The sequence below is a fragment of the Lontra canadensis genome, unplaced genomic scaffold (genome assembly GCF_010015895.1).
Source record: "Lontra canadensis isolate GAN:19392208 unplaced genomic scaffold, GSC_riverotter_1.0 scaffold3, whole genome shotgun sequence".
NCBI lineage: Eukaryota > Metazoa > Chordata > Mammalia > Carnivora > Mustelidae > Lontra > Lontra canadensis.
Genome location: NW_022630997.1, coordinates 41419846 through 41443169, shown reverse-complemented (window position 1 = coordinate 41443169; position 23324 = coordinate 41419846). Strand labels below are relative to the sequence as shown.

The following is a 23324-nucleotide window of genomic DNA, read 5'->3' as shown; positions in this document are numbered from 1 at the left end:
TAATTTTTCATCTAGCTAATATTAGAGTTACCTCTTAGAACTAAAAGCTACAACCTATTTTTCTCCCACTACAGACAGGTTTTATATTTTTAGTGGGTCCCCTTTTGCCATTTTCATAAAGTTTCTTAGTTTCTCTATGTTGGATAAAAGTCTTAAGGATAATGAATGGCTCTTTTATATTGTTCTAGATCTGTGTTTTTCATATTTTAACATGCATGAAAATCACCCGAAGGGCTTGTGAAAACAGACCCACAGGTTCTGATTGCATAGGTCTGGGTTGGGACCTAAGTTTTTCATTTTTACCAAGTTCCTAGTGGTAAGAACCTGCTGATTCAGGAATTACACTTTGAAAACTACTGTCCTAGGGGCGCCTGGGTGGCTCAGTCAGTTAAGCGGCTGGCTGCCTTCAGGTCCGGTTATGATCTCAGGGTCCTGGGATCAAGCACCCCATTGGGCTCCCTGCTTAACTGGGAGCCTACTTCACCCTCTCCCTCTGCTGCTTCTCTGCTCATGTTCTCTCCTTCTCTGTCAAATAAATAAATAAATTATTTTTAAAAAAAGAAAGAAAACTACTGTTCTATCTCAGTATTAAAAATGTATTTTAGTCACTTATCTTAAGAATTGTAACAAATCATATAACTTAGTAATAGCCAGAAGACAATGTCTAAGTAATATATGATCTGAAAAATAATATTTCATTAACATACAAACTTTCAGTATCCTAAAGTTTTCATGTCGCGGCTGGCGGGACAAATCGACCAGGGTCAAGAGGGTAAGAGGATGCTGAAAAGAAATTAAGAGACAAAGAGATGGGGGCAGGAGGAGCACCAAGGAGGATGTCCAATAGTGCCAATTTTATTTAAGGCAGCAAGGCATTATATAGCTAACAGAAACAATCATAAGAAAGTATCTATTTTTAGCTGATTACTAAAGAGTTTGCAACATGCACAGAAAATCCTTCAAGCTTTCCCATTATCTATTTCCCAAGCACCAATAGCAGACCCTCTAGCGCCAGATGTACTGACTTCAAGGCCACCCAAGACATAGTTTGTGTAAGCACAGCACAGTCTTACAGTGGTGTAGTCTATAGCCCGTGCAAGGACAGCAAGGACCAGGCAAGAATTTCTGACCCCGACCAAATCGTTTCTATCTGACTAGCAAACGTGTGGGAAGTCACGTAGGCGAGCGCACAACACATAGCACAGACCCTTTGTCAGTGCTACTCGGCTTTATCGACCTAAGCCTTTTGTTCGGCTACTCAGCCTTTAAAGGAGGCACAAGTCAGGGCCTGGTTTGGTTCTCGTCTCAAGCCTTACCGTGGCCTCCCACATTTTCATAGCTAGTGTCATGAGTTATCTATACCTTTTTTACTTCTTGTGCTACTGTTGTGAGTGGTTAGATACAAATCAGTTAGCAATCAGAGTTGGCTTCAGCAATAAAGAAATTATTCAAGTCTAAAAGCAATCCTTTCCTTTTGACATGCTGGCAGCACAAAGGAGAAGATGTCAGGGTCAGCATAAGTGCATTTATTGACAGTTTAGCTCTTTCCTGTGTTTGAAGTACACTTTTGATATGTATATTATTTATTGCTTCTAAAAATATTGTGGAAAAAAATAAGTTATGGAAGCAAGCCAAATGTCCCTAACCAGATAGATAGATAAACACATTTTGAGATATCTTTGCAATGGAATATTATTCCGCCATAAAAAGTAATAAATATACAACATACTACAACATGAATGAACTTCAGAAATGTTATGCTAAGTGAAAGAAGCCAGATATAAAAGATCATATAATGTATGATATATGAAAACCCAGAATACATAAATCCATAGAAACAAAAAACAGATTAACAGTTGCCAGTGGCTAGGAGTAACTTTTTAATGAGTACGGGTTTGTTTTTGGGCATGATGAAAATGTTTCAAAACTAAACAGAGGTGATGGTTGTACAACACCATTAATATACTAAATGAAATTGAATTGTTCACTTTAAAATGATTAATTTTGGGGCACCTGGGTGACTCAGTTGGTTAAGTGTCAACTCTTGATTTTGTCTCAGGTCATGATCTCAGGGTCATAGGATCAAGCTCTGAGTTGGGCTCTGCTCTCAGCAGGGAGTCTGCTTGAGATTCTCTCTCCCTCTTTGCCTACTCTTCTCTCCCTTCCCCAACATATGCTCACACTCTCTCTCTCTAATAATAAATAAATCTTTTAAAAAGGTAAATAAAAATGGTTAATTTAATGTTATATGAATTTCACCTTAGTTAACAGTTGTTAATTTTAAACTTGAGTTGTTTTTTTTTTTAATGTCCTCTTTATTTATTTAAGTTAACTCTGTACCCAGTGTGTGGCTTGAACTCACAATGCCAATATCAAGAGTTGCATGCTCTACTGACTGAGACAGCCACACATCCCTGAATTCTGTTGTTTTTGAGAATGGAAGGGCCACTGCAGATCATCCAGCCAACCTTTTGTCTATTGTAATAGAAGAAACCAAAGCTCATCAAGATTAAATATATTGCTCAAGTGTTTCAAAGTAGCTTGTCTAAAACCTAGGCTAGAATTTCTAGTCTAGTCATTTCTCTTTTTAAACTATAACATGCTACTACATTATCTGTTGCTATTTTTTACATTTTAGGGGGACATACTACTCCAGTGTTTACTTCTACATAAAAATCAAGATAAAGATAGCTCATTTGTGCCACTTACTCTTTTAAAAAGTAAGAATAGCAGTGTTTATTTTAGTAATTTGCCAAGAAGCAGACCAAAGTTTGAATTGAAAGAGCACTCCTCTCTGGAACACCTTGCCAATCAAAGGAGCCACCCTGTATTTTAATTGTAGTCTGCAGTTGCCTGGTTTGTGAACCCCAACCTTCTACCACGATTGTGATTCATTTGTGTGTTTTCTTAAGTAATCTCTATGCCCAACATGGGACTTGAACTCATGATCCCAAGATCAAGAGTCTCTTGCTCTGCCGGCTGAGCCAACCAGGCACTCCAATGATGACTTGTTTTTAAAAATTCAAAAATTGTCTTCAAAAACATTGGTTAGCCTTATTAACACATTCTACCACTTCCCCTACTTCTAGGGAGAAGCACTGAGTGGGACTGAGGGGTGGAGACGGGTAGCAACAACTACCAAAACAAGATATCAGTATCCTGTTGAAATTGGGTGACCCACTCCGATGTGAGCGACTTGTGTTGTCTTAGTGCTAGCTTCAGAAAATAGATGTCCTCAATTCAAGATAGGACATTAGGAAATGTAATTATGATTTCATTCTCTCTCTAAACCTACTTTAACCTTCATTTTCTTCACTGTTTATTATTAAGAGGAAGCTAAATCTCATTATTGCCCAACATTGAATTTCCTGCTAATATTCTCTACCAACTTTCTTTTTATCTTAGTGGTTGTTTTCATTTCCACTTAATAGTATGTATTTCTTTCTTTTCCTTTAGTTCAAGAGTCCGCAAAGTATGACCCTTGGGCCAGATTTCACCCACTGGCTATTACTGTGAATAAAGTTTTATTCAAACACAGCCACCCTCAGTCTTTTATGTATTGTCTATAACTGCTTTAGTGGTACAATAGCAGAGTTGAGTATTGCAGTAGAAATCATATGCCCCACCAACCTAAAGTATTTTCTACTGGACCTTTAACAGAAAACATTTGCCAGCCCTTACTTTTGTTGACTAAGTGGAAATTAAAAACAGATTCTAGAGAGTGAATAAATATCACCAGCAAATGAAAGTATATAGGAAAATATAGGATTTCTACTTAGGCTATATAGAAGGCCCATGTGATCAGAATAAGAGTTTCATGAAGGTGAATTATCAGAGGTAATATAGGAAAGACAGATTAGAGGATTTTAAATGCCCTGTCAGGAACTTAAATGTATTATTAGGAAATGAACCATTTAAGGTCTTTGAGCAAAGGAATTTTGCCAAAACAGGAAACTGTAGCAGTAGTGTTTATAAAGTAATGAGGGTATATTTATGGGAAGTTAGTACTAATGTTTTTTTAATGAGAAAGATAGCATAGTTGTAAGAGTTACTACAGAGTTAAAAATTGATTGGATATGGGCGCCTGGGTGGCTCAGTCAGTTAAAAGTCTGCCTTCAGCTCAGGTTATGATCCCTGGGTCCTGGGATTGAGCCCTGGGTCAGGCTCCCTGCTCAGCTGGGAGTCTGCTTCTCCCTCTCCCTCTGCCCCTCCCAGCCTGTTCCTGTGTTCTTTCTCTCTCTCATTCTGCTCTCTCTCTCTCAAGTAAATAAATAAAATCTTTTTTAAAAATTTATTGGACATTAAACACTGGATTTAAGGACAAAAATAATAATTAAATTCAAATAATTAGATTAAATTAATAAATAATTAAATTAAATAATAATTAAATTCAAACTTAATTGAGCATAAAATAAAAAATTATTTACATGTATTTTGAAGGTGAAGAACTAATTTTTATGGAAGGTTTAAGTTAGCAGAGAGGGATTATAACTATGTAGGTTAGAAAACAAATGAAAATTGATTACTAGGTATCATCATTACAAAAGTTGTTAGGGCATCCCAGCCACAGGCAAGTTTTCATTGGCTGTATTTTATTTTCGGGGTACCCCACAGCCATCGTCTAGTCTGGGTCCATTTCTATAAGATCCTCTTACCTCTGCTCCCCAGAATGCTATCCTTATACTCAGATTTACTTCTCTTGTGTAGAGTAAATTATTCCCATTTTCTAAATACTCTGAATCATACCCAAAGAAGAACTTCAGCTCTTTCAAATAAAAGTGCTCATCAAGGTATTTTCTTCAACTAAATCCACAGTTCCCAAACTATGCAATGAGACACCCCAGGGTACTGCAGCAAATTCACAAGAGTGCTATAGAATATTTTATGTCAGAGTAATACACAATTACAACATTAGATAGTGATACATTCCTTTCCTTCCTTAGGATGATATCCTGTTTTGGGATTGGTTGCCATGGTTTAAAAAAACAAGTACCTCCTGAATATCAGGATAGAACAGGAAATGAGGGTTACACTATTCAATTTCAATCCAAGGCTTTAAGGAGTTGTACACATATCCCATTAATAAGTATTGTGGTTATTTTTTAAGTAAAAAGTGTTTTGTAAATTTTATATGTATTATTTTCTCAAACCAGCTGTTAAGTAGTTAGGATTATCGGTACTTAGGTTATTTGGACGTTAAAAACAAGCAAACAAAAAACCAGAACTGTTAGGCCTGTTTTACAGCACCATGAAAAAAAAATTACTTATACCCTAAGGGTGCTGGGAACTGACAAAGTTTCAGATCCTCTGAACTGAAGAGTTGCGGGGTATGGATGGTTCAGTCATTAATTGTCTGCCGTTGGCTCAGGTCATGATCCCAGGGTCCTGGGATTAAGCCCTGCATCAGGCTCCCTGCTTAGCAGGATGCCTACGTTTTCCTCTCCTACTCCCCCTGCTTGTGTTCTCTCTCTCTCTCACTGTTTCTCTTGCTGTCAAATAAATGAATAAAATCTTTTAAAAAAAATGAACTAAAGAGTTGTCCAACTCTGAAATGAATATACTCTTCTCTTAGCATGTGAAAATGCAGCAGTTCTTTTTTCTTTTCTTTTTTTCAAAATAGCATTTCAGTTATGTGGGAATCTAGATAGACTCTCAATAAAAATTTAACCAGTATTTTTAAATTATCTGTATATTGTACACACTGTGCTTTGTACTGGAGCAAACATTTTAAAAAATACACTGGCCCTTAAGGTTACTTACAGTCAGGTAAAGGAGATAAGGCAAATGCAAGTTGTTTAAAAATAAACAAAATGAAATTCATATTACATATTAAGGATGTTCAAAGAGGAATGAGTACATCTTTGTGGGAATGTAATTAAGTCTTTGTGGGATGAAATTCATATTTAAATTTAGATTTAAATGGGCCCTGATGGAGGGGTAAAATTCCAACAGGTAGAGGTAGTGAATATTTCTGATAGAACAACATAAAGACTCAGAAGGCTCATTTTGGTAGAAGCGAATCATTCTGTATGATTGAAGCAAGGACATATGTTGTAGAGTAATGGAGGTTGCAGCTGGTTTAATGTGGAAATTGGAGTATTTTGTGGAGAGTTTTGAATGCTTGGGTGTGAGGCATTTGGATTTAATTTGCTAGGAAAAGAAGAGTGATTAGGGTGATTAATCTGTCAGCAGGATATAGGATGATTAAATCAAGGAAAGAGAGGAGGCAAAGCTTTTGGAAAGGGAATGATGGATTTTATGTATTTATATTTCAAAGGAAATACCAAACTGTATATCGATGTTAAAGAGCATACTTTTGTTCAGTACTGTAACTAAGAGTTATAACTGCAGAACTCACCATCATGCAAAAACAAAACAGAACTTTCTAATGTTCTTCATATTACTATAGGAATAGTAATAATAAAATGGAAACATGTGAGGCGCATATAACATGACAAACATTGTGTTAAGCACTCATTTAGTTCTTATGATGACATTGATAGGTATTACCATTCCCAGTTTTCAGATGAGAACAATGAGGTGAGGCCTAGAGAGGTTACATAACCCCAAAGCACAGTTAAATAGTAGTCAGATTGGCAAAACTGTTGAAAAGAAATATGTTGTTGGGGTATCCGGCTGGTTCAGTCGGTAGAACAGCAACTCTTGGTCTCAGGGTCATGATTTCAAGCCCCATGTTGAGTGTAATATGGTTATAAATAAGCAAGCAAGTAAGTAAGTATACTGGTTTGTTTAAACTCTCTGGTCTGAGAATTGAATAAATCCTGTGAGATTATTTTCATCTGGCTTAGACATGGCTCCTTTCCTATTATTTTATTTTTCCTATCATTCCTGATCCTTAATCCCATTCCTCTTCACACCATGGGAACTCTAATGTGTTTGATATGAGTTTTATATCCTTGAAAAATGTATCATTTTTTAGGTGCATGTTTACATTATACACAATATATAAAAGTATGAGCTATATAGCTTGTCCAATCTCATGTATATATTTCTAGTTTATTGCTTTTAATCTCTATATAATAGTGTGCATTTACCACATTTGCCTTATCTTTTCCCCTAGAAATGGACTTGCAGGATGCCTGACACTGCCTTTTACTTCCAGAAAGCTGTGATTAATATCCTATGTATGTCCCCCTAAAACCTATCTTCTTCCCACTATGTCTTGCTGCCTCCTATTACATGCTTTTTCAGGGGATTATTTCAGATGGAAGAAAAGCTAACTTTTGCATTCATAGAATAGTTAAGATTGCAGGTATTTTAATCCCTAAAAAGACTAAAATATATGTAGACTGAGTGATTTCATTGATGCTTCCAAAAGGAAGCCACATAGGTGGGAAGGCCTAGGTAAATTATTTTGTTCCATTGTTCCATTATATTCAATCTGGGTATTTGCTAATGCATTTGTTCTGGCTCTTTTCTTTTAGTGATTCTATTGCTGTCATTGGTATGAAGTAGTGCATATCATAACATTGTAATTATAAACGATTTATACATTATCTTGATGTTGTCAAAGTCAGTATTTTCCTTACAAGCACATAGGAACTATGCTTTGTCATAATTCATATTTGATCCTCCCTCTCCTATAAGGAAATACATTTCACACTCTCTGGGAGATTTACAAAACATGTAGATCCTATTAAGAAGAAAACATGCTATTTGGTTGTTGTATTTGTTTTTTGGCTTCTCATTTGTTCATTCTTTCAACCTCATTCTCTGAAAGGTATTACTATGGCACCTTCCTCATGCTATGGAAAACAGACTAAGTATGTTCTTTAGAACAGACAACAGTGGTATGTCTTCAGACGCAGCATCTGGAATTCTCAGCCCTCTCATCATTGGTAGTCTGGGTTTGGGGGCACTCTTTAGTTGGCTAAATATTTTTCTGTTATCACACTTCCTTCTTAATTTTCTCTTTTGCTATTGTAAATAGTGATTTAGGTTTACCAAAGCCACCAGTCTCATATTTAGTTTTTTCCCTTTTTTTGCCATCTACTTATAGAAGTAAAATAGACTTACTCTCAGCTGTTTATCTGTTCTGACTCTTGTTTCTTGAAGTAAACTTCTCTCCGTTTATAAACATCTGTTTGTGTAGAGATTTACTATAAGTAACAAAATAATTTGTCTTTTAATAATTTTTATCAGAAGAGAATTTAATGGCATCGCCAAAATTTGAAAAATTAAAAAATTAAAATTACCCATAATTTTTCTACTCACATTTAACCATTTTACTCTGCGTGTATTCTCTTTCAGTTTTTTCTTTTTGATTTAGCGTAGTTTATAACCATATTTTGTACACACTGTTTGTATGCTTTATGCTTCATATAACATTTATGTGGTATAAACGTTTTCCACTTTTCTACTTAGTTTTCATAATCATAATTTTTCCATAATCATAATTTTTCCATAATCATAATTTTAAATTTTTTCAAAGTATTCTCTAGAGCATCAATGTCCAGTGGAAATATAAATCACATATAGTTGAAAACTTTCTAGTAGCTACATTGAAAAAGTAAAAAGAAACAGGTAAAATTAATGTTAATAATATGTTTTATTTAACTTAATATATCTAAAATTTTTCATTTCAACATGTAATTATATAAAATTATTATATTTTTGACAATCTTTTGTTCATACTAAGCCTTTAAAATTGATGTCTATCTTAAATTTACAGCAGTCAGTTCACTCAGTTGTCAATGATCAAAATTAAATGTAGTCCTACCAAAGCAATAAAATTATGTTTAGCAGAAAAATATTTTCCAGAGCTTCTATTTCTACATTTAAATAAATTAAATTAAAATCAGATTCCATAGTCACACTGGCTAGAGCACATTGCACGTACTCATTAGCTACATACATGTCTTTTTATATTTAAATTAAAATTAAATAAAATTTGTAATTCAGATCTTCAGTTGAACTAGTCACCTTTTTTTTTTTTAACTAGCCACATCTTAAACAATCAACAGCCAGATTTAGAGTGGAAAAGTAGAAGGAATATGCCAGTTCTTTCGTGCCTATTAAGAAATAGTCAGTCGGGCACCTGGGTGGCTCAGTGGGTTAAGCCTCTGCCTTCCGCTCAGGTCATGATCTCGGTGGCCTGGGATCGAGCCCTGCATCAGGCTCTCTGCTCAGCAGGGAGCCTGCTTCCCCCCCTCTCTCTACCTGCCTCTCTGCCTACTTGTGATCTCTGTCAAATAAATAAATAAAATCTTTAAAAAAAATTAGAAATAGTCAATCATTAAATATTTACATTGTTTCCAGGTTTTAAGTAAAACAAATAGTATACTGATATGTTCATGAATGAGTATTTTCCCATATTTTAGATTATTTCCCTAAAGTAGACTCTCAAAATAGAATTATTGGATCAAAGAGTAGGAATTTGTTTGTGCTTCCTCATGTGTATTTTCAAATTATTTTCTGATAAACAGTATCAGTTGCACTCACACCGACAGTATTAATGTATGAATTTTGCCAACCTTTCTTCATCACTGAGGAAACTTTATTCACCATGTTGTTTCTTTAATTGCTAGGAAGGAATATACATATTTATATATATTTATTTATATATATATATTTATTTACTTCTTTTTCACTTTTTCACTTTTAATGGATATTTCTTTTTCACTTTTAATGGAATGCATTTTCATGTTCTTGGCTCATTTATCTATTGGTGTCCTCATGTTTGTTTAATTCTTCATCTATTTTTAAAGCTCTTTATAGCCTAAACATATTAACCCTGTGTCATATTTACTGTAGACATTTTTCATGGTCTTTTGTCTGCTTTTATTTTTATAGTTCCAAAAATCCCTAGAATTTACAATGTATATGAGCAAGTGTGCACACGCACGCACCTCTATTCTTTAGATAATTGTTAATGGAAATAATAAAAAGGATTTGTGCTCTTAGGTAGGGACAATTAAAAAGAACCCCAAAGCATTTTCCTGAATTAAAGTAAATACTGGTAAAGAACAAGAACAATTCCTTTTTTTATCCTTTAGTATATTAAGCAGTTTAATTTCTTACATCCTCCCGTGTAGCATTTAAACTACACCAAGAGGAGCACCTGGGTGTCTCAGTTAAGTGTCTGCATTTGGGGCATGATCCCCCAAGGGTCTGGAATCAAGCCCCGCATGGTCCCTGCTTATCGGGGAAACTGCTTCTCCCTCTCCCCTTGCCTGTGCTCACAATCCCTCTCTCTCTCTGTCAAATAAATAAATGAATAAATCTTTTAAAAAATCAAACTATTACACTAAGAAACCATTAGAGTAGTTGGATGACAAATTTATATACAATTGATTCATGAAGAACACAGGGGCTAGGGGTGCCAACACCCTGCACAGTCAAAACTCTGCATATAACTTTTGACTCACCCAAAACTTAACTACTGATTGTAGTTAACTACTGTTGCCCAGAAGCCTTACCAATAACATAAACAGTCTATTAAATACGTATTACAATAAAGTAAGCTAGAGAAAAGAAAATGTTATTAAGAAAATTATAAGGAAGAGAAAATACATTTATAGGTCTGTGCTGTATTTTTCCCAAAAAATCCATGCATAAGTGGACCTGTGCAGTTCAAACACATGTATTTGAGATTTCTAAGCATTAAGTCTGGCTATGCAAAAATGGTTCTTTGGCTCTGCCTTAGTCTTTCCCCATCACTCCTATTCCTACCTTCTTGTTCTGTTTTATTTATCATTTTAATAGATAAAATTGTCTTGCCTCACTCTCAATACTGATTAATATTATCAGATCTCTTAAATGTTAGAATCTGCTTTGTTTTGGGGTGCTCAAAGGGACAAAGAGTCATAGGATTAACTATCATATAGCCTGAAATCCCTAATTAGAAAAATCACAAGAATTTGTTGATTATATATTTTTCTAAACTATAGCCATATAAACTACTGGCCTGTTTTTATTGCAAACCTGACACTTTAAAAAAAATTATAATGGTACTGTTATTATTTTGGTGATAATACAGTCTAGAACGTGTGGCCTAGCAAAGGGTATAAATCTAGGAAGAAAAATTATGGTTGGCATCCATTTTAAGTCTTTGCACTATAACAGAACACAAATCCTAAATTGTTTAAATACTAAATATTTACTTAAAGTAAAACAAGAAACTATTCAAAAATGGAATTAATTTAAATTGTGAATTTTCCTCATTTAAAAGCTGATAGTTTTTATATATTCTTTGTAAAACTGACAAAATGGAAGTTATATTGTCCACATCACAATACTCTTATGTTGCATTTTAAAGTAAAACACACATACACACATTTGGAATGAGGCCAAATTTGGACTCCAGGGGCATACTGTTCAGTACCTTAAATTACAATCAGATGTATTTTAGCACAGATCAAATTTTTAGTCCAAAGTTGGTGAGAAGCCTAATTATTTGACCAGGTTACTATTTGTGTAGACCATTCTGTGGCTGTCTGTGGTTAATCCACAGCTGGCAGAATGCTAGCTCTGGGAGGTTTTTATTTCATGCTGGAACACTTTAGGAAGAAATGGGAGGGAGGTTAGCTTTAAACGCTCCTCATTAAATGAAAGACTAAAAAGCAAGTACATACATATTACTATGGAGACAAGATGCTATATAAACTGTTCATTTTAATTCTCCAAGTGACAAAAATAGCAAAGGAAACAGCTTGGATGTTCATAGTTTGCAAGTGACGTGGTAGTTGGTTAAAAAAGTAAGGTGAAAACATTTAAAAAATAATGTTACCTAAGACTAAGACTTGTTACCTTTTAGAACAGTTGAAAATTGGTAAAGAATTAATGGATTGGGATTTTTAAATGAGAAAATATTATGCTATTATAATAAGGAACCATTTTTATTAGAATTTCATTAGTAATAAGAAATAGTTGTACTGTAGAATTCTCTCTCAATATCTCAGAATTCATATGGGCAATAAGCCCTGCAAGTCCAAGTATACATGACTCCTACCTCATAGTTAATTTTTTAAATATTCTTTTAATATTCAATTTGAAAGTAATAGAAAAAAATATTTTTTTCTTTTTAAAATTTTTAAAGTTTACATGATGGAAGTGGTAGTCCCTCAGTTGTAATTGAATATTTCATTAGCCCTTTTTACCATTTTAAAAGACATTTCCTTTACATTTTCAAGGTTATTTCTTCCATTTATAAGCTAACTCTTCTTTCCTGCTAGTTCCCACTGCCCTAACTTCTCTGGTTCCTTGTTCTTTCTAATCATCCTCCCTGTCTTGCTTCTTCATTCTTCTCTTTCTGCAATAGATCCTTCTTGTTAAAGATCAAAAATACTCCAACTTAGCATTGTTCTTAAAAACAACTCTCCTCTCCCCCAGTAAAATATCTTTCTTCTCTTCTCTTTTCAATTACCTATTCAAACTAGGGGCATTATATCTCGTCATTTGAATCTAAGCTCCATCACAATATAAACTGTATGACCCAGGGGGACATTTTGCCTTTATCATTATAAAAATGAGAATAACAGTATCTACCTCATAGGTTTGGTATAAGGAAAATGATAACAACTGTGTTAATATACATAGAAAGCTTTTTAGTGTATTGCCTGGAACACAATAATTGCTCAGTAAATTTCAGATGAGTCTATTATTTTTCATTGATAAATCTTCCAAAATAATTTATAATCTTTACCCCTACTTTCTCACCATTCGAAAGAATTCATTCTTTAACAGCTGACTTTTTTGTTTGTTTATTCTACCTTTATCCCATAAGTACTTTCTCTTAATCATCAAATCCAGTGGGTTTTGCTCATTCTTTATCCATTGATAGCATTGGCTACATTTAAATATCTTCTTAAAACTTTCCCTGTTGGATTTCTGTCATCACTTACTGTCCTCATTTGCCTTCCTCTTGTTCTCTACTTTATGTTTTTCTTTTCTGCTTTTGACTGTTGTTGAATTATTGTTGTCCAAATTAACTTTCCTTTAAATTTTCATATAAGGTTGTTATTCCTTTCTTTCAAAGAAATCTTCATTATCCATCATGTGTTCCCACCCCACCTAATCAACTCCTCACCTGCCACCCAAGACCTTTTGCATTCTTGACTTAACTGTCCTTTCCGACTTTATCTTCTTTTGCTCTTTGTGTACTCCTTCACTCTCTTGTGCACCATTCAAATCAATTTCCTATGTAAGCATTCATGTCCTTGTTTATACTTTTTTCTAGAAGGCATAAATCTATTTTTAAAGGCTTTTATTAACACTTTTAAGATATAGATAAATAGCGTTTTAAAATACACCTTTCCTGACATAAAATTTTAATTAATATTTTTTATTATCACTGAATTATTTTCTCATTATTTGAAAATTTCAACTCAGAATCTTTCTAAAGAATTCATTTTAGGCATAAGTTAACAAGCTATGATTTTAGTGAACTAATTTCATTTCTAAACTAATTTTACTTTTTAATAAATAGTATGTCCCTTTTAAGAATCCAAACTATTTATAAGAAGATAAAAAGATCCAATCTGACTTCATTACTATTTCCGTAATTTAAATGTAATTATTGTCTTAAATGAGACCTTTGAAATATTTTTTTCTTATGTGGATTCCCAGAATTCTTTCAGTGTTGAGTATACAAATCTAATATGAAATAAGTAATGTGTTATACTCTAGCATAATGGCACATACCAAGTATATTGTACTCATATGATAGATTTTTCTTCTAATCAAATGCTGCTGTTTTCTCCCTTGCATTTTATAATTGTATTTTAAAGTTTGTATTATATAGATGTTTGTATTTTTTATAGGTATCTTTTATTCCGACCAAAAATGACTCTGTGGAGATGGCATTTTTAATTTCCTCTCCTTTTTTTCTTTATCCAGGGCTTTTTTCTTACAGTTTCCCCAGAGTCAGTATTAAAAGTGGCTAAACATGCTTCTGAAAACAACAGAATTTTCACTTTGAATTTGTCTGCACCATTTATTAGTCAGTTCTACAAGGAATCATTGATGAAAGTTATGCCTTTTATTGACATACTTTTTGGAAATGAGACGGTGAGTTACTTTAAAAAAAAATAAGTGGTCTTTTTCTTTTTTTGGGGGGTTGGGGGTTGTTTTTTTGGTTTATGTGTAAGTTTAGAAATAAAAACTGAAATATTTGCATAAATATAATTGAAAATTACACAACAAAGCTGCCTCAGTTTGGACCTCTGATTCAGTATTTTTTGTATTTCTTCAGTATATACTACCTTTCTTTCAAATTAAAAAAATTGGTTTTTTAAAATGTTAGATTATTGAGGTTTATAATTTGCATAGAGTAAAATTAACTCTTTTTAATGTACATTTCTGTGAGCTTTTGCAAATGCATGCCTGACATGTAGCCATGACTAGAATCAAGAAAAAAGTCATTTCTTTCACCCTTTTCAATCAACCTGTCACCTTATCCTTTCATATCAACTGATTTGTCTTCTGACCAGTTAAATGTTTTCCCCTGAAATTTTCATGGATTAATAAGGTAAGGGACATTTGGTCTAAAATTAATGTTTTATGAATTTAACTATAAAAAGTGTGAGCCTAAATTTTGAGTAGATAATGGTATATTATAATTTATATTAAATTTGTTTATTAATATGATTTTTGCTAATATTTGTATGCTGTATTTGAAGGTGATAAAATGGGATTTGTTAAAACTTTCACAGCTTTTCATTTTTACCAAGATTATACTTTCTTTTATTCTAAATTAGTGGAAAGTAATTTTTTTGCTCACATAGTATTTATAGCTTCTGTTTAACCTGTAGACATTAAACATCCATGAAACAGAAAAAAAAATACCTTCAGTATATCTTTTTGTGACTTTAGCAGTATCACTTAACTTTCATGATTCTTAGGGTCTTTATGTGTAAAGTGAACATGTTGTACTCTCCCAGAAGTCCATTTTGATTCAAATTATATCATTATAACACAATTTGATTATACTCACAGATTTTGTATCCAAATAAGATAACTGTGTTGTCTGAATAGAATAACATAAATTTAACCTCAACATAATTTATGAGATCACCTCAGTGATTTGTAGAAATAATATGGTATGAATATCTTCAAAGACACTTTGAAGGAAATGCTACATTCTTGATGATTTACAAACTGACATAATGGCAAGAAATAGTGGTAATGGCCTTGAACTACTGAGTATCTGCTGGAAGTCTCATTTGATTAAAATTTACATTTCACATTTCCTTTATTGCTGGTTTTATTTTCTGAAGGAAAAAGGAAGTAACTAGTAAAAGTGCTAATCTGACCTTTTAAAATAACATGAAAGAATTGGTCATCAGTATGGTGTTCTAAGAATCCTTAGGAGAAGTTGGTATTTGAACTCAGAGTTCTTTGTAGTCAGTAAGCATCAAACAGCAATACTTAAACATATGCTCTGTACTTTAAAAAGACAAATTTTGGGGGCACCTGGGTGGCTCAGTCGTTAAGCATCTGGCTTTGGCTCAGTTCATGATCCTGGGGTCCTGGGATCGAGCCCCCCATCAGGCTGCCTGCTCAGTGGGAAGCCTGCTTCTCTCTCTCCCACTCCCTCTGCTTGTGTTCCCTCTCTCGCTGTGTCTCTGTCAAATAAATAAGTAAAATCTTAAAAAAAAAAAAAAAAAGATAAATTTTTAAAACTTTTTAAAAGATAAGTATCATTCCAGAGAATGAGACTTTAGAATTAGAGATAACTTGAGAGAATTGAATACCATCAAAACTTCAGCTGTGACTTTATAATATCAAATGACCACAATTAGGAAGAAAATGGGGAGGAGCCTTAAAAACAAAACATTACAGAACACACAGAAAATTCTCTAATTAGAGTTCACATTTGGGTGTGTGCATGGCTCAGTCTGTTAAGTATCTGACTCTTGGTGTCAGCTCAGATCATGATCTCAGGTTTGTGAGATAGAGCCCAAATGGGGCACCATGCTCAGGACAGTCTGCTGGAGATTTTTCCTCTCCCTCTGCCCCTCCCCCTACTTGTGTGTGCACACGTGCTTTCTCTCAAGATAAATTTGAAAAATCTAAAAAAAAAAAAGCTCACATCCGCTAAACATGTGTAAAAAAAGGTGGAAAGCATGTATAGAACCAGAGAATAATTCTAGAAGTTTGGCATAGATTTAGAAGAATAGAAAAAAGTAGAGGTACAGATTATTAGGTTTGCAGAAAATGCTGATGATATGAAAATGGTCTTCACTTTAAAAAAAAAAAAAACTCCAAATGCTCAGCAAGAACAAGAAAAAATAATTGGACTTGATCAATATTAAAAACTTCTGTGCATCAAAGGACACTATCAAAAAAGTAAAGCTTAAAGCCAGCAGAAGGAAGGAAATAATAAAGGTTAGAAGAGAATTAAATGATATAGAAACTTAAAAAAAAAAAAAAGAACAGCTCAGGAGCTGGTTCTTTGGAAAAAAATTAATAAAATTGATAAACCTCTGGCCAAGCTTATCAAAAAGGAGAGAGAAAGGACGTGAATAAATAAGATCACAAATGAGGAAAAATAACAGCCAACACCACAGAAATACAAATAATTAGAATATGATGAAAAACTATATGCCAACAAATTGAACAACCTTAAAGAAGGGGATAAATTCTTAGAAACATATAAACTACCAAACTGAAACAGGAAGAAATAGAAGACTTGAACAGACCCATAACAAGCTAGGAAACTGCATCAGTAATCAAAAAACTTCCAACAGGGGCGCCTGGATGGCTCAGTGGGTTAAAGCCTCTGCCTTCAGGGTCAAGCCCCATATCGGGCCCTCTGCTCAGCAGGGAGCCTGCTTCCTCCTCTCTCTCTTTCTTCCTCTCTGCCTACTTGTGATCTTTGTCTGTCAAAAAATCTTCCAACAAACAGAAGTCCAGGACCAGACGGCTTCACAGGCGAATTTTACTAAACATTTAAAGAAAAGTTAAGGGGTGCCTGAGTGGCTCAGTGGTTAAGTGTCTGCATTTAGCTCGGCATGATCCCTGGGTCCTGGGATCAAGCCACACTTAAGGCTCCCTGCTCAGTGGAGAGCCTGGTTTTCCCTCTGTCCCTTCCCCTGTTGTTTTCTCATTCTCTCTCTCTGTCAAATAAATAAATAAAATCTTTTTAAAAAATAAAGAAAAGCTAATGAAAAATTAATACCTATTCTTCTCAAACTATTCAAAAAAGCAGAAAAGGAAGGAAAATTTCCAATTCATTCTATGAGACCACTATGAAGTGTTGAATCACTATATAATGCACACGTGAAACTAATATTACACTGTATGTTAAATGATGAGAATTTAAATAAAACTTTAAAAAAATAATAAATTGAAAGGCCATGGAGTGGGTACCTGGGTGGCTCAGTAGGTTAAGCAACTGCCTTCAGCTCAAGTCATGATCCCGGAGTCCCAGGATTGAGGCCCACATCAGGCTCCCAGCTCCACGGGGAGTCTGCTTCTCCCTCTGACCCTCTCCTCTCTCATGGTCTCTCAAATAAATTATTAAAATCTTTAAAAGAAGAAAGAAAGAAAGCCCACAGAGTGAGAGGAAGTATTTGCAAATGATGTATCTGGTAAGGGATTAACATCCAGAATATATATCTCGATAAGGAAACAACCCAGTTCATAAATTGTCAAAGGACTTCGATAAACATTTCTCCAAAGAAGATATATAATTGGCTAATAAGCACATGAAAAGATGCTTACCATCACTAATCATTACTGAAATGCATTTAAAAACCAAAATGAGATACCACTTGATACACCTTAGGATGGTGGTTTTTAAAAATTTAGAGGGGAAAAAAAGTATTGCCAAGAAGGTTGTGAAATTGAAACCCTTTTGCATTGGTGATTGGAAGGTAAAATGTTGCTGCTGCTGTGGAAAACAATTTGGTGGTTCCTCAAAATGTCAAACAATTATTACCATATCATCCAGCAGTTCTCCTAATTGGTATATATCCAGAAGTCCTGAAAGCAGGGACTCAAATACTTGCACACCAATATTTATGGCAGCATTATTTCCAATAGCCAAATGAATAGATAAAATTTGGTACATACGTAAAATGAAATATTATTCAGCCTTAAAAAGAAATGAAACCCTGATACATAATACAAGATGAATGAATTTTGCAAATATTATGTTAAGTGAAATAAGCCATACACAACTTCTGGATTTTCCTATAAGGATTCCACTTACATGAGGTGCCTGGAATAGTTAAATTCATAGAGACAGACAGTCGAATAATGGTTACTAGGCCCTGCAGGAAAGGGGGAATTGGCAGTTATGCTTAATGGGTACAAAGCTTCTATTTGGGATAACAAAAAATGTCTGGAAATGGATAATGGTGGTGTTGCACAACATTATGAATGTACCACTTTAATGTGACTGAATTGAACACTTAAAATGGTAAAATTTTGTCTTATATATATTTTGCCACATTGTTGAAATGATTGATTCTACAAACCAGTAAAGTTAGACTAGAACTTATAGAATAGTAAAGATATTATGCTATTATAATCTATATATAGTATAGATAATTAAATCGTTTTTCCCCACCTAGAAGAGAAAGATGTAAAATTATAAGCTACAAGTCATGTCAGGATAGCTTTTTACTTTGTTGGTGTAATTAGTATTCATTTGAATTCGTTTCAGTAGATATGTAGTACCTATTATGGCAGACCAGTAAACAATGGATGTATAGTATATTTGAGACCATCTGTCATGATACGGATTATAGGATAATAAATATTAGATACAGGGCAGTTAGATGTATTTGGTATTTTGTTGAACCAGTCTCAAAATTTCTGCTGATAAACAAATAGTTTTCTAGCGCTATGCTTCAGTGTTTACTCTGAGCTTTGCTCAGCTATCAGTGATTCAGATAAAGCTGTATTTGCAGATAATGCAAATGCAGAGAACGCAAATAATTCAATACTTTAACAAATATCAAGTAAGTTGAATGTCAAAATGAGACTTTTGAAAACTTTAATAGACTGGAAATACCAGTTGAGTGGTGAAATTTAATAAGGATAAATGTAAATGATTGCATATTGAATATAAAAAACAACTGTGGCATTGTTTTCTTTAATCTCATCTCTCATTGTTCTCCTTGAATACTTTAGTAATCATCAACTATCTTTAGGTCCATGAGAAGAAGGTACATTTTATTTCTAAAACGCAATGGAGGGATGCCTGGGTGGCTCAGTTGGTTAAGCCACTGCCTTTGGCTCAGGTCATGATACCAGGGTCCTGGGATCAAGTCCCACATCGGGCTCCTTGCTCAGCGGGGAGCCTGCTTCTGTCTCTGCCTGCTTGTGCTCTCTCTCTCTCTCTCTCTGACAAATACATAAATAAAATCTTAAAATGCAATGAAGTGTAAAATATATTCCTCAGAGAAAACATATATGATGGTTTTATGTTTCTTTCTGCCCCTCACCCCCCACAAAAATCAAATCTGTGCTTATTGGGGCACCTGGTTGGCTCCATCCATTAAGCATCTGCCTTTGGCTCATGTCATGATCCCAGGTCCTGGGATCTCTCCCTTTGTCAGGCCACAGCACAAAGAAGGAGACCCTCTTGGTAGTCTCTTTTGAACCGAGGAGATGGGAGCTAAAAATTCAGGAAATCTAACAGCTGGACAGATGGAGTTTGCAAGTCAGAGTACCAGAGAGAAAAGAGCTGCATAGACAGAGAGCACAGATTTGCAGAGTCCCACCCAAATCTTCAGCTGAGAACTAATCAGTGCATATTTGTCAGGAAGCTAGTGAAGGCTGAGAACCACCTGAAAAGATTAGAGGGAGTAATCTTCAGAGTGCATGTGGAACCTGTAATCATTCTTGTTCTGTGAGCCAGAGTGAATAACCTCATAATTCACGGGGCTCCAGATAGAGTACTCAGAACGCTAATGGGGCAAATTAGACTAGAGTAGAAGATACTGTGGTTCTTCTCCTAACGATGTTATTCCAGTATAATTGACAGCCTGTATGTAATGGATAAATTCCTTGAAAAACATACAGTACCAAAGCACACTCAAGAAGAAATAGAAATAAGGCTATTCAGGCTACCTATTAAAGAAATTGAATTTTTACTTAAAACCTTTCCCACAAAGGAAGTCCAAGCACCAGATTGCTGCTGTGTTGAATTCTGGCACAAATTTAAGGAAGAAATAGTAACAGTTCAACACGAACTATCCCAAACTATTGAAGAAGTAGTACCAAAAATCAAAGAATTAAAAAGCTACAGACTAATATCCCTTATAAAAATAAATGCAAAAATTCTTAAGATAATTTTAGCAAATCAAATGCAACAATATATGGAAAGGATAGTCACCCTGACCAGGAATGCAGAAATCAATCAATATAACCCACCTTAATAAAACTAAGAAAACATAATCTTCTGAATAGAGACAGATTTGATGAAATCCAGCATCCTCTCCTGGTAAAAGCCTTCAAAATAGTAATAGAAAACTTCTTCAGTGCAACAAAGGACATTCACAAATAATATACAGCTAACATCATACTTAGTGATGAAAGACTGAATATTTTCCTTATAAGACGAGAAACAAAACTCTCCACTTCTATTCAACATTGTGCAGTGCCAGTAAGGCATAAAAAAATCCAGATTAGAATGGAAGAAGTAAAATTATGTTATCAAACACCATTGTGGTTTTTTAAAAATTCTATAAAATCTGCAGAAAACTATTACAACTAAAAGGGAGTTTAGCAAGGTTGTGGGATACAAGATAAACATACAAAAACCAATTTTACTTCTATATATTAACAGCAAACACTCAGAAATTGGTATTTAAAAATACTATTTCTGGGACGCCTGGGCGGTTCAGTCAGTCAAGCGTCCAGCTCATGATTTCAACTCGGGTCATGATCTCAGGGTCATGGAATAGAGTCCTGCATCAAGCTCTGTGCTCAGCAGGCAGTCTGCTTGGAATTTTCTGTCTCCCTGAGAGAAATAAATAAGTAACAATTAATTAATTAATTTTTTATGATACTGTTTCTGATACCAGGGCTCCTGGCTGACTCAGTTGGAGGAGCATGTTACTCTTGATCTCAGGGTTGTGAGTTCAAGCCCCACATGGGTGTAGAGATTATTTAAATAAAACTAAAAACTAAAAAATAAAAATATTATTTCTGATATCATAAAAATGTATGACATATTTGGAATAAATCTGAGAAAAGATGTGCAAAGTATATATATACTAAACACTACAAAACCTGTTGAGAAAGCAAATGAAGAATTAAATGGAAAGAAACAGCATGTTCATGGATTTTAAGACTGTTGTTAAGTGTCAGTTCTCAAATTGGTATATGTACATAATTTAATGAAAATCCCAGCAGTTCTTTTCAATAGAAGTCATCAAACTTATTCTAAAATTCATGTGGAAAAGTCCTGGACTAGACTAGACTACCCAGGCCAACTTTGAAAAAAGAAAAAAAATCAGAGGACCTTTACTACTACATGATTTCAAGACTTAATATAAAGCTATACAATGTGTCATGGGCCTAAAGATAGACAAATAGATCATGTAACGGAAGGGATAGTCCATAAATAGACCCATAATTGAGTTTTCAAGAAAGTTTCAGAGGTCATTCCATGGGGAATAATTTTTTTTTTTTTTAAGATTTTATTTATTTAACAGAGAAGCAGCACAGCGAGAGAGGGAATACAAACAGAGGGAGTGGGAAAAGCAGGCTTCCTGATGAGTAAGGAGCCCAGTATGGGGCTTGGTCCCAGGACCCTGGGGTCATGACCTGAGCCGAAGGCAGACACTTAACCGACTAAGCCACCCAGGTGCCCGAATAGTCCTTTTAACAAATCATGCTTTTTTGAATATCCATATCCAAAAAAGCAAACTTCTGTCCATACAACTATATAGTTCTTTGAGTGTCCAAAATTAAAAAGTGTGACCCTGGCAAATATTGGCAAAGTATAGAGTTAGAACTGTCATATCCAGCTGGTGAGAATACAATATAGTACAAATGCTTTGAAAATAGTTCTCCAGTTTCTTAGAAAGTTACATATACAACCACCATATGACCTTGCTATTCCCTTGTAGGTGTTTACCCAAGAGAAATGAATGTGCATGTTCATACAAAGACATACACAAATGCTCATAGCAGTTTTAATTGTAATATCCAATGTCTGGAAAGAACCCAAATGTCCATCAACTGGTGACTGGATAAACAAATTGTTAGGTATCCATACAGTAGAATACTACTCAACTATAAAAGAAGTGAACTATTTATACATGCACCTACATAGATGAATCTTAGAATATATATGCTGAGTGAAAGATGAGATGGCAGGCAAAAGTTCACTCTGTTTGATTCTATTTAAATTAAATTCTAGAAAATTGAAACTAATCTGTAATGACAGAGTAGATCCATGGTTGCCTAGGGATAGATATGTACTGTGAGGCAATGATCACACAAACAGACGTTAGGAAAATGTTGGAAGTAATGGATATGTTCCAATAATTGATTGTGGTTATGGTTTCAGGACTTGATCCATGTGTCAACACCTATCTACTTATTCACTTTGAATTTGTGCAGATTATAATATGATAATTATGTCTCAAAAATTATATCAGAATTTTTAAAAAATATATACTGTGTGGTTCTATTTATAGAAATTTAAAAGTAGCAAAAATTAATCAAGTCACTCACATAATAAGTTCCAAAGAATCAATGTCAAAATGAATTAAGTACCAATTAATTTTTTTATTGACCCTGTATCAAATTTGTTATTTCTACGAAAAATTTCCTTGTATTTCAATGGTATTATCAAGCCAAAGGAGAAGTGCTTTGATAGTCTTGGGTTTTAATCTCATAGACTATTAAAACTTATCATACCCCACCACTGAGTAATGCTTTAAAGTTACAAATGTTTTCCACAAAAACATCATTTAGGGGCACCTGAGTGGCTCAGCCGGTTAAGTACCTGTCCTCAGCTCAGGTCATGATCCCGGGGGCCCTAGGAGCAAGTTGAGCCCAGCGTCAGGCTCCCTGCTCAGTGGGGAGTCTCCCTTTTGCCCACCCCAGTCTGTGCTCTTGCACACTCGTGTTCTCTCTCTCTCAAGTAAATAAATAAAATCATAAAATATTATTTAATATACACAATCTGTGGCTAATTTTCTAATGCATTTAAAGTTTCAGCTTTACTTGTAGAAAGTACTCAGTGTATGTTAGGTGGTACTGATAGTGTTGTTAGGAATGCTGATCTTATTCCTCCATTTAATTAAGTTTTACTTATCTAGCTTGCTTAGATAACATGCACACATCATTCCCTTGGTAAAACATAACAAGTAGTTACAGGTAAATGAGGGAGAACT

At 34.4% G+C, this 23324-nt stretch overlaps 1 protein-coding gene across 3 annotated transcripts in view; it reads left to right on the top strand.

Annotated features, from left to right (window-relative positions):
* The window catches only part of ADK (adenosine kinase), a 517994-nt gene that overhangs the window by 339855 nt on the left and 154815 nt on the right, over positions 1-23324 (top strand). For all 3 annotated transcript variants that reach the window (XM_032839711.1, XM_032839713.1, XM_032839712.1), the window contains one exon: positions 13858-14028. In XM_032839711.1, the coding sequence (XP_032695602.1) occupies positions 13858-14028 (171 nt within the window). The remainder of the gene's footprint in view (positions 1-13857; positions 14029-23324) is intronic.